Source organism: Mustela nigripes, chromosome 6 (assembly GCF_022355385.1).
Source record: "Mustela nigripes isolate SB6536 chromosome 6, MUSNIG.SB6536, whole genome shotgun sequence".
Lineage (NCBI taxonomy): Eukaryota > Metazoa > Chordata > Mammalia > Carnivora > Mustelidae > Mustela > Mustela nigripes.
Genome location: NC_081562.1, coordinates 10,707,772 through 10,719,527, shown reverse-complemented (window position 1 = coordinate 10,719,527; position 11,756 = coordinate 10,707,772). Strand labels below are relative to the sequence as shown.

At 56.7% G+C, this 11,756-nt stretch overlaps 1 protein-coding gene across 2 annotated transcripts; it reads left to right on the top strand.

The window, feature by feature from the left end:
• Positions 1–43: 43 nt before the first annotated feature.
• Positions 44–6,646, top strand: MPST (mercaptopyruvate sulfurtransferase). 2 transcript variants are annotated; one of them, XM_059402091.1, is made up of 3 exons: positions 44–159; positions 2,696–3,332; positions 6,120–6,646. In XM_059402091.1, exons 2-3 carry the CDS (start codon positions 2,738–2,740, stop codon positions 6,416–6,418), a joined length of 894 nt encoding a protein of 297 aa, XP_059258074.1. In that variant the 5' UTR covers positions 44–159; positions 2,696–2,737; the 3' UTR covers positions 6,419–6,646. The 2 variants fall into 2 exon arrangements, with proteins under 2 accessions (XP_059258074.1, XP_059258073.1); XM_059402090.1 differs by lacking the exon at positions 44–159 and adding an exon at positions 166–256.
• Positions 6,647–11,756: the final 5,110 nt, after the last annotated feature.

Sequence of the window (11,756 nt, the reverse complement as noted above, 5' to 3'; positions counted from 1 at the left end):
CCCGGGGACCCTCCAGGGGGGCGCGGGGCCGACGCGGGGCGAGGCGCGGCGGCACGGGTGTCCCCCCCGGGTGGGCGAGTGGAAGGCGCGGGCAGCGGCGGCTCCAAGTGGCCACCGCGGTGGGCTGTGCCCGAGTCTCCTCCCTTTGGCCGGTCGCAGGTTGGTGGCGGGAGGAGGGGACGGCTTCGGGCCCGGGGAGGGGGCGCCCTGCGCTGGGGCCATGACCGATCCCGGAAACCCAGAGCCCGAGACCTGGGTAACTGCTGCGGCATCGCGCTTGCCTTTCTTTAGGGGGAGGTCGATCACTGGGGTGCGCGGCGCGGGGCTTCCCTGCGCGGTCTGAGCGGGGTAGGGGGCTGTAGTCCAGGAGGGAAGGCGCGGCCCTGGGTTCGCCCTAAGCATGGCTGTCCGCAGGCCGCTCGGGGTGGCCTGCCCCGTGGCCTAGGCGTGAGCGGCAGGTGGGAAGCTGGGGTAGGGGGGTGGGGGGGTCGGGTCAGCTGGTGTCACCCGACAGAGCAAGAGGGAGGGGGGAGGACTAATAAAACCCCACAGAGAGGCCAGGGAGACAATGCCAAGTGACCCAGAGGCTCCAAGGGAAGTAACTGGCAAAGAACTTGCTGTAGTGAAACGAAACTAGCCTTGGTCAAGGCCTGCTGCTTCTAAGGTTTTCAGACTTCCCACGACAACCTTGTTGTACAGGCCAGAAACTTATTTAAAGACCAGAAAGACGGGCCTAGTGAGTTACCCCAGGGGCTCACAGTGGGGTTGAGACCCCGACCCCCTCGCAGTTGTTAATTCTCAGATCTGAAGCCCACGTGGCCTGCTTGCTGCCTTTGTTTACCTGGCTCACCCCCAAAGACTCATAATTCCAAAAAAAAAAAAAGCCTTTCTTTTTAATGAATCTATTTGATTGTAAGTTTGTATCATTACATTTTTTAACAATGGTTGTGTTTGTGTTTCATAACCACTTCACATCATTCCTGAAAAGGAAACAACTGTTTCCTCCAAGCTGGTGGGCCACCCCTGCTCCCTGCTCAGCGTTTTGCATACAGATGTGTGACATATGCCTGGAATGCTTTTCTCACCCCCCCCCCTTTAAAAATTCTTTTTACTCTGAAGTCATCATATCCTCACAGGAGATTGGCAAACGTGTACTTTGACAGGCATTTCCGTGGAGAATCTCTGAACTTCGTGTTTGGCCCTGCCCAGGCTTCCCCTAGTGTAGGTGTGTGTGCTCTTGAGATGGGCCTGGGGCTGTCCCGTGTGTCCTGGATTCCTTCACTCCCAGAGCATCTGCAGGGGGCCAGGCCTGGCCAGCACCCAAAGGCCCCGGTCTGCGCCCTTAAGTGACACACAGCCTGCTCTCCCAGACCCTCCTCTGCCTCCTTCAGGCCTATGGGACAACTGCCAATCAATAGCCCAGCTCTGGCTTCAGATCCTGAGGCTGCCCATGACCAGCTGTGTGAGGAAGGGCAAGGCACTCCCATCTCCAGTCGCCTCCTGCAGAAAACAGGCATCCTCGTAGAAACCCTCTAAAGGCTTCGATGCTGAGCCTGGGGCGGGGCCCACAAAGCACCTGTTCTTTACCACCACCCCCCCCCACCATGGCAGGATTGCTGGGTATGGATCTTAAGGTGGTGCCCTGCTGAAAGGGGAAGTGGGGGCCGACCTGTCGCTCACACCCCACTCACCTGGTCACATACCCCAGCAGAGGGGGCACCCTTCTCAGACCTGCAGGAAGCCATCTAATGGACCAGGGGCCGTTGCACAGGGACTCAGCATGTTCAGAGCATCCTGACCCCGGAAGGCAGTGACTTGGCTTGTCATGGGCTTGTGTACTCTTATCTGCTGGCCCAGCAGGGGAGCGGCGGGGAGAGGGGGTGAGGCAGGACCACTGTTGTAGCTGCTGCATGAACGTTCAGAGACAAAGTCCAGGCTCAAGGGGCCAAATCTGCCCTTGCAGGGCCCCCAGAGCCTGCACAGTGCTTGCCTGTGAGTGTGTGGAGTCTGGGGTCCCACTGCCTGGTGTGAGGTCTTTAGCCACCAACCTTGGCCAACTCAGTGCACTTATGTGACCCTCAGTGTTGCCCTCTGTGAAACAGAATGTTGCCAGCCTTCTTGGGGCTAATTGTTCCACTAATTAATTGAGAGCCTACACTGTGTCCTGTGGTGTTCTGAGGTATTGTGAGATTAAAGGAGGCTCAGGAGTCGGTAAATCCCGGCCACTATCCCTATGAGGCTGCTTGTATAAACGTTTGATGAATGAACGAGAGAATGAATCCCACCAGGGACCTTGGGTGGCAGGAGAAGCAGAGCTGCATCTTGAGGAGGGGCTGAAACTTGGCCCCTACCTGCCTGGGGTCTTGAGCCCAGGCAGGTAGGGGCTCCTCCCCACCTCACCTCCAGCCAGCAGCGGTGAAGGGCAGGCGGCACCCTGGAAGGGGTCAGGGTCATTCTGTTGCTCTGTGCTGTGTCTGTCCTCACAGGGGGAGGGGAGGAGAGGCCCCCGGAGCGAAGTCTGCACCTGGGTTCACCTGGGCTCACCACCGTGGCTTTTCTGTGCTCCCTGGACTCTGCCCTCCCCGGGGCTCCACCGCCCCTGCGGGCTAGGGCCGGCCCCAGGGGTGCAGGCGGTTCCCAGACATCGGTCCGGCCTCTTCCTCCGTTCCCTGCTGACATTCTCCCTCTCTCCCAGGCCTGCAGCCCCCGTGTCGCCACCGCTGCCGCCGCTGCCACCATGGCCCCACAGCAGCTGTTCCGTGCGCTCGTGTCAGCGCAGTGGGTGGCCGAGGCACTGAGGGCCCCTCGCGCGGGGCAGCCCCTGCAGCTGCTCGATGCCTCCTGGTACCTGCCCAAGCTGGGTCGCGACGCACGACACGAGTTCGAGGAGCGCCACATCCCCGGCGCCGCCTTCTTTGACATCGACCAGTGCAGCGACCGCACGTCGCCCTACGACCACATGCTGCCCAGCGCCGCGCACTTCGCTGAGTACGCTGGCCGCCTGGGCGTGGGCGCCGCCACCCACGTTGTGGTCTACGACGCCAGCGACCAGGGCCTCTACGCGGCACCGCGCGTCTGGTGGATGTTCCGCGCCTTCGGCCACAGGGCTGTGTCGCTGCTGGATGGCGGCCTCCGCCACTGGCTGCGCCTGGGCCTCCCGCTGAGCTCGGGCAAAACTCGTCCGGAGCCCGCCGAGTTCCGCGCCACGCTCGACCCCGCCTTCATCAAGACGTACGAGGACATCAAGGAGAACCTCGAATCCCGACGCTTCCAGGTGGTGGACGCCCGCGCCGCGGGTCGGTTCAGGGGCACCGAGCCCGAGCCTCGAGACGGTAACAAACCTGTGCGAAGGGGCAGGTGGTCAGCTGGGGCGCGGGCCCAGGTGCGCCCAGGGCTCTGCCTCTTCCTTGCCTTTAAAGGACATCGCATGGGGTGGAGGCCTGAGATTTGGGTTCTAGTTGCCTCCCTCCGTAAGCTTCAGTGGCTTTATTCCTGAAGAGTGCACAGTAGTACTTGCCCCATCCCCACCTTCACCCGTGTTGCGGGCAGGGACTACCCCAAACTCACCGGGAACCCAGGGCTCCCTGGATAAGAGGGAGAAACCAAACAGCCTTACCCCGATTCTGTGGAAGTAGGGGCGTCTCTGTGGAATCGGAGGGGTGGCAGGCAGGCCTAGTTTCGGAAAAGCCCAAAGGGATGGGGTTTGATTGGGTGTATGCCATCCTGCTGGAGACGAAGGCAGACAGGAAGGGGAGGAGTCTGGGGGCGGGAGAGTGAGTAGACCGTCTCTGGGAGGGACCAAGGCTTGCAGAGGGCAGGATGGAGGGGGCACTAAAGAGAGAGGGAGGGATTGCTGCCCCAGGCTGGAGAGAAACTAAATAGAGGTGGTTGCTGGCCTGAGTGGGGGCCGAGCCTATGAGCTGGTTCCCCAGGAAAGGAGACTGCAGGAAAGCCCTGTATCAGGGGGACGGGGCCAGGGGTCCCCACAAACGAGTGGGTCAATGGCCACGTTGGTGTGAACTTTTCAGTGATTTAGAGAGGTGGGTGCTCTCAGGATGGCTACCTCGTTCTAGGTCAGGAGGCAGCCCGAGGCAGGCGGGGGGGATTTGAGGCAGTTCATTTAACTGCCGTGAGCAACCAGTAATCACCGAATCTTTCCTCTGCTTGTGTTCTTTGGGGAGGATGCAAAGAACTTGCCACTTCCTCTGGGGGGCTGCCCCTGAATTGCCTCCCCCATGCCCCTGCGTCAGGCCTGGGGGACCATGAGGGTCAAATGTCAAATGAGAACAAATGATGAAATGCTCAGCTCCCAGTCTCATACATAAAAGTCACTAAGAGATGGGAGGTGACAGAGTGACTGTGTGCTTCTATGGTTATAACTCTTCCCAGAAGTACTTGACGCTACCTCAGTCCTGCTTGGTCATCTGCAAAGTGGGCTCATCGGTAAAGTGGGAGGTGATGGGATGCCCCTAGCAGGCTCATCGTGGAGCTGGCCTCAGCCAGGGCATGCAATGGCTGGATCTAGCTCGGTGGCAGACATCCCCTCATGGTCATTGTTCCCGCTGCACGGGCTGAGACCTGGACAAGTGTGCCCCTCAGTGAGGGGCACCGTTGGTGGGGTAGTGTAGCAGGAAGCATGCTTTGCTTGGTGGGGATTCAAGGCACAGGGACAGCCCGGCTCTGACGGTGACCAATCCGACGGGAGAGCTTGCTCTTCTTGCTTCCTCCGCATTGGTATCTATGTGAGTCTCCCATGGAGCCGCTTCCTTCGTGGGGAGGCACGATGCACTCCCCCCTCCCCGTGGACCTGGAGTGCTGCCTGTATGCTAAGTCCTGCCTAGCTACCCATACGGGTCCGCAGCTCCCTGGAGGAGTGTCTTCCCACTGCAGGGGGAAGCCGGGACAGAAGCCACCAGTCTAGAGCCCCACCCCAGCGGCATTCAGCCTTGATTTTTGAATCATGGGCTGTGAGGGTTGATTCTGTTGCAAATCTCAGTTATTGGCGTGAAAATGGGGATATTAATGACACCTGCCTCATGGGGGATGGTAAAAGCAAAGTGATTAGGTTTAAGGGAGGTGACCCTCTTAGTGAACGCCTCTCTAGCCTTGCCCAGATTCTACATGCTATGATCGAAGTGATCTTTTTTGAAAATGGAAGTCTGGTTTCTGTTTGTAGTCATGGTCAAAGCTCTGTCTTAATCAAGGCGGTTCCTCTTGGGCCTTAAGCGCCTCTTGTATCTGTGCTTTTGCCCAGTGACCTTGAACCCCTCTAAACACCATGTGATTTCCTGCCTCCTCCTCCGATTCCCTCCCCCTTTCCCTAGTCTGGGGTGCTCTCAGACCCACTGCCCAAACCCGTCCATGTGTCAGACCCCCACTCACTCACAGCACCTTCTCAGAGAAGCTTCCCTGCTTCCCCGCCCCCATGGCCTGGCGTTAGCAGCACCTGCTCTGGGGCCTCTCTGACCTGGGCAGCTGAGTCTGTGTGCCTCAGTCTCCTCATCTGTGTAAAGGGTGGGGGGGCGGGGGGTGGGGTGGTCATTTCTGTCCCGTGGTTTGGGGGAGTATTAAAGAAGAAGATACAGTGGAGGGGCTCTGAATAGTGTGTGGCACAAAGTAAGTATTCAGTCATGTCAAGGATTATTGTTTCTGTTAATATCTTTTATAATGTGTCCCATGACATCCTTGGGCCTTTGTAACACCGCTCATCCTTGTAATGGCTCAGCGATGCCTGTCCACCCGGCCCGATCAGTTCCTTTACTGTAAAGACAAGGAGTCCTAGCCAGGTGGAGGGCTCGTTTATCTTTGTTCCCCTCCCCCATCATGCCCCCAGCACATGGGTGATCAGGAATCCAGGGGAAGAGTGAGACTCTGCTGGGGTCTAAGTCGTAGATCCCCATTCCAGCCAGGCCTGGCACAGTACCAAGCCTCAGCATGCCCATCTGTAAACTGGGGATATCTGTAAGTGGTATCTGGGTTTTCTGGGGGGTGAGGACTGCGTGGGGCAGTGCATGTAGAGAGGGTTCAGTGCTGTGGCTGCCTGGGAGGCTCTCATACTGCAGTGGCCGTTTCTCATATGCCCTTGTCCTTGTCCCCACCTTCCTGCCGTCCCGCTGCAGGCATCGAACCCGGCCACATCCCCGGCACAGTGAACATCCCCTTCACGGACTTCCTGACCAAGGAGGGCCTGGAGAAGAGCCCCGAGGAGATCCACCGAATGTTCCAGGACAAGAAGGTGGACTTGTCCCAGCCACTGGTGGCCACGTGTGGCTCTGGCGTCACAGCCTGCCATGTGGCTCTGGGGGCCTACCTCTGCGGCAAACCCGACGTGGCCATCTACGACGGCTCCTGGGTGGAGTGGTACATGCGCGCCCAGCCGGAGGAAGTCATCTCCGAGGGCCGGGGGAAGACCCACTGAGACTAGGCAGGACACAGGGAGCTCTGCTCAGCCTCCTTGTTGATTCTGCTCTGACCAAGTGTGCGCTTCTTCCTGCGAGGCCAGGAGTTGACTTGTGGGCTCCCGGTGGAGGCAGGAGAGAAGGTGGTGGTGGGCACTGGGGGAGGCGGCTGCCCCACACGCCACGTGGGGGCCGTCCCTTGTTTCACTGTTGAAGAAATAAAATAGCCAAGGGCTAAATCTTTCTAACTGGGGGTCTGCCTGGTGCTCCTGATGAGTCGACGGTTCCAGCATGCCCAGCAAAGGGAGCTCTGCGGAGCCTGAGGGGTTTGGGGATCCTGTCCCTGCCTTCTGAGCAGGACAGGAGCCCCAGGACCCTTCCATTCCTGTGACCAGAGTGCACCCAGCAAACTGTCTTCCACCACGTAATGCTGGGGGTCTCACTGCTGGCTTCCGGGCCATTTAAGATGAATCTTGCTGTGATATGTCTAGAGTGCCACCCAAAGGCCCACCCAGGTCCACAATGCTTCCAATGTCAAGACAGAGATAGGTCTGGCAGGAGGCTGTACCAGAGATAGATACCGGCAGGAGGCTGTACCACATGGAGGAGGCCTGTCCTAGCCCCACTGGGATGTTCAAGAGAGGGGTTAAGTTCATCCAGGTTGGAGTTCAGCCACCTGGGATCCCACACTTGGAGGCTATCCTCTGGAGCAACGGGGCAGGGGGGTGGGGGGGGGCCAGGGGGTTTGATCCTTTCTGCTCAAAGGAACACCTCTGCCCCCAGGCTTGCCTTCTGTAGAGGCTCTGTGCTCCTCCTTGTATTTGTCCTTTGTGCAGAGATGGACATGGTGTCTGAGAAAGCCCTAGGTGGCCCCTGTCTGAAGTTGGGTCACATCTCCCCATCTCTAAGCCCCCAAGCACCCCTCAGTAGCAAAGAGGCAACATCGGTTGGTACTGGGGAGAAACCCAGAAGAACAAAACCAGAGAAGACAGTGACTTACCCAAGGGCACATGATGGGTTTACCACAGAGCTGGACCAGACCCAGGTTTCCTGACTCTGAATTTACTCTTCTTTGTACCTGCAATCCCCATCCCACGCCCTCTGACGCTGAGTCACCTCCCAAGTCCACGGCCATGAAGGAGTCAATGGGACAATACCCTGGTTTTCTGAGTGAGAGCTCTAAAGTTGGTCCCAACCTCTCCGAGTCCATTTCCTCACCTGTAAAATGGGAAGGACGCATACTTCAGAAGAAGGGATTTCAGATGAAGATTTAACCAAGAGCTCATGGCAGAGTCCCATTTTTTTTTTTTTTAAGATTTTATTTATTTTAGAGACAGCAGAGCGCGCACAAGTGGGGGGTAGGGAGAGGGACAAGCAGACTCTGTGCTGAGCACAGAGCCCGACATGGGGATTGATCTCTGGACCCTGAGATCATGACCTGAGCTAAGATCAAGGGGCCCGATGCTTGACCAACTGAGCCACCCAGGCGCCCCGACAGTGTCCCATTTTTTGAGCTCAGGGTTTCTCCACTCTAGTGCAGCTGACTTTTGCGGGGGGGGGGGGGCATTCTCTGTTGCCGGGACCGTCCTGCACCTTGTGGGGTGTTGAGCAGCGTTTCTGGCCTCTCCCCATTAGACTCCAGGACCATCAGCCAGTTGTGACAACCAAAAGTGTCCCCAGACACAACCAAATATCCTGGGGGGAGGGGTGGCAACAAGCACTCTGTTGAGAACCACTGCTCTAGGGGCAAATAACACTTGAGCCCAGCAGTCAGGACAGTGTGGCCAGGTAATCCCAGCGTGGAGGGAACCTTTTCTCCCCATCACGAGCCCATTCCCCCTGGAGGTTACATTTAGCAGCCCAGAAGCCTCCCTCTTTTGATGCTCAGATAAGCCTCATTTTTCTCTCTCGGGAAGGGAAACATCTCTGCCTCTCCAGGGAGAGGGGTTTGTGCGCAAATGCGGATGAGTTCTGATCTGGCTCCTATCTCAGCTACCCCGTTCAGGGCTGCCCGACCTCGGACACCGCTGAGCCTCTCTGAACCTCTGTTTCCTCATCTTTAGAATGGGAGGAATCTCACTTGCCTTGAGCACTATGGGGGTTACGTGAGAGAATCCCCTGAAACTGTTGAGCTTGCTGCCAGGCACAGTGACTTCGAGTGCTCCTGTTTTTTTTTTTTTTAAGTACTATTACGTGGGACACCTGGGTAGCTCAGTCAGTTAAGCCGCTGCCTTCGACTCCGGTCATAATTCCGGCGTCCTGGGATGGAGTCCCACTTTGGGCTCCTTGATCGGCCGGGAGCCTGCTTCTTCCTCTGCCTCTGCCTGCCTCTCTGCCTGCCTGTGCGCGCTCTCTCTCTCTCTCTCTCTCTGACAAATAAATAAAAACTCTTAAAAAAAAAAAAAAAAGACTGTTACTTAATTCAGCATGTTGAATGTCTCTTGTACTTGCGGCATTGGGGGAGGGGGCAACAAATAACCAGAACTGTGTTCCTGCCCTCAAAAAGCTTCCCAGCCAGAGAGTGAAACTGGTCAGTGCTATCATTTCCACAGAGAGGGGAGGACCTCGAAGTGGCAACAGACTCATTCTACAAGTGAGAAAAACAAGCTCAGAGAGGATGGGTGATTTGCCTGAGGGCACACAGCTAGTTTGAGAGAGGAGCCTAACTGGAATTAGAAAGCCCCTCCAGGGGTTCTTGCATTTGGTGGGTTTTCCAGATTTGGAGGATCAAGGAGAGAATGGAGCGTTGCTCAGGGTTTGGAAGCGCAAGTGACAAGCTTGGGGAGGATGGCCAAGCGTTTCCCAGCTCCACAAGGAGGAGACACTCTGAGCTACGAGATCTGAGCTAGGGGTTTGGCTAGGCTCTCTTCCCCCATCCTCGGCCTCCTCCCAGCCAGGAACCCAGGCAGATCCAAGCTGAGGCTTTTCCTCCCAGGAAGGTCCCAGATGGGTCTGGACAGGTTTGGAGAATGGCCCAGGGGCGGGAGAAAGGAAATTGAGCCCTGCCTTTCTAGGATTCCCAGAGCTGCTGTTTAATTTTGAGGCGTTGACTGGGTTCTGCCCTGCCTCTTGCAAGTCTCAACTCCCAGAATGATTAACGGCGGGGAGGGGGTGCCCGGCCGCTGCCAGCGCTGGACTACCCACCCTGTGTATTCCAGGCAGGAATTCGCCACACTGGACAAGAGTGATGAAATTTTTGTCCACCTGGCAAATATTTGCTGAGCACCCCTCTGTCAGGGACAGCTGGACAATGCCCAACCTTGTCGAACCAGCTGCGCGGGAATGTGTGCTCACTCCCTGGATGGTTGCCACGAGGGTTCGTGGCCCAAAGCCCATGCCCCACACGCAGTGGACTGAATAATGAATCAATGTACTGATTTGCTCCTGGAGCTTGGAATCTGTTCTGCACGAGGCCCCAGAAGGCCTGCTTTCCAGATCCTTCTGGGCGGGACCTCGGTCATCTAGTCTGAGAAATGGGAGCAAATTCTGGGGGTGACGTCAGGTAAGGTCAAGTTTGGAACAGTACAAGGTGTCACTCCTGCTGGAATAACCCAGCTAGCTATATGAGGACAATGGAGTTTTATTTCTGAATTTATGGGGGAATGAGTCATTCAGGAAGAGATGGAATTTTTAGGTTACTGAAGCTTTCTAATTTTAAGTACCGGAAGTTTCAACATATTTACCTGTTGGGGGGGAGGGTGGGTGGGTGGAACGTGGTGTAGACATGTTCCCTGGTGACTGTCACATTCTTCAGAGTCTCTGCCTGCTTCTAGGTGGGCCCACGCCCTCTGGATAATGAACAAGTTCATCTAGTGCCTTAATCTACTGTTGAACCCGTCACTCCCATACATGGGCCGCCAGCAGCTTGCAGGACCCAGATCCCCACTGAATTCAGATCCCTACTGGAGCCCTAACCCTACCTGTCCATGTCCCCCATCTCAGTGTACACAGCCACCACCAGGGGGTCACCTGTGTCCAGACCCAGCAGTGAGTCTCCAGATTCTGCCTCTCTTGGACTGTGGAGCTCTACCCTTCTTCCCACGGCCTTGGACCTCTTGCCACCTCACAGCCAGGATACGAAGATGCAGCCTGTCCCATCCACGAACTCCAGCACCCACTGCAAGACAGGCCTTGGACCAGGATCTGGGGGCATAGAGACTAAAGTCAGACCCTGAGACAGGAACTGAGCCAGTAGGGAGGGGAGGAGAGGCAGATACACCACGACAGGTATAATGAGGAGCATCTAAGAGGCGGAACACGGAACAGGAGAGAGGGGAGTAGGTGGTTCTGGCTCCAAGAGGCATTGGGCCAGCAGCCCCTTTAGGGACTCCCCGGACCACGACTCCAGACCTCGTGTAGAGAAGTGAGAGTGATCAGGATTCAAGCCCAGACCTCCTGTCCTGCTTCCTGGCCGTGAGTTTGGCGAGTACCCCAGATGCTGATCTGGGATGTGGGGCTAACCCAGTACCCACTGTATAGGATCAGATTCCTACAAAACACTGGGAACAAAGCCCAGGACAGAAAGCACTGCGTACATGCATCATTACTACTTTTTTTTTTTTAAAGACTTTATTTATTTGAGAGAGAGGGAGAGAGGGAGAGCAGATGAGAGGGGCAGAGGACAAGGGAAAAGTCGACTCCCCGCTGAGCAGGGAGCCCAATGCGGGGCTCAATCCCAGGACTCTGGGATCCTGACCTGAGCCGAAGGCAGATGCTTAACCGTCACTTACTATTACTAACATTCTGTCCTACCCCTCACTCCTGCCTCCCTGTGATGCCCTGAACACACGTGAAGGGACCTGCCTTATTCATGGTTCGCTTCCTGCCCCCAGCACAGTGACCAACATGGACAGGTCTTAGTAAATGTTTGACCTATACACATAAATACTCTGGTAGGGCTAGGAGAGACCTTAATAATCCCTCCTGTTTCTCCAGAACCTTCCCCCACGACCTCCAGGGAGGATGCTAAGTATTTTTGTGTTCCTTTAATCCAACAACCCTGAAAATAGTGTTCTTCTCCATTTTACAGGTAAGGAAGGTGGGGGCTTAGAGAGGTCACAGGAAGGTCAGGACTAGGATTGCAGTCCTGGAGGGCGTGAGGACCAGGCCCTTATCATTAGTCGGAAGCAGGAGCCCAACTGCAGAATATGGGGCCCAGAATGAGGCAGGAGGGGCTTGTGGAACCTTCCAGGCCAGCCAGGTAGCTTCCGGGGGCTGGTGCTTGGGGAGTTATGACCCCAGCGAGGCTGGCTGTGTCCAGGCTTCCTTCTTGCCTTCTTCCGCTGCCAGCCTCCACCCCCTCCCACAGCCTCTTCCCATTTTCAAAAGGCTTGAAAATCAGTGGCAAGCCCATGAGAG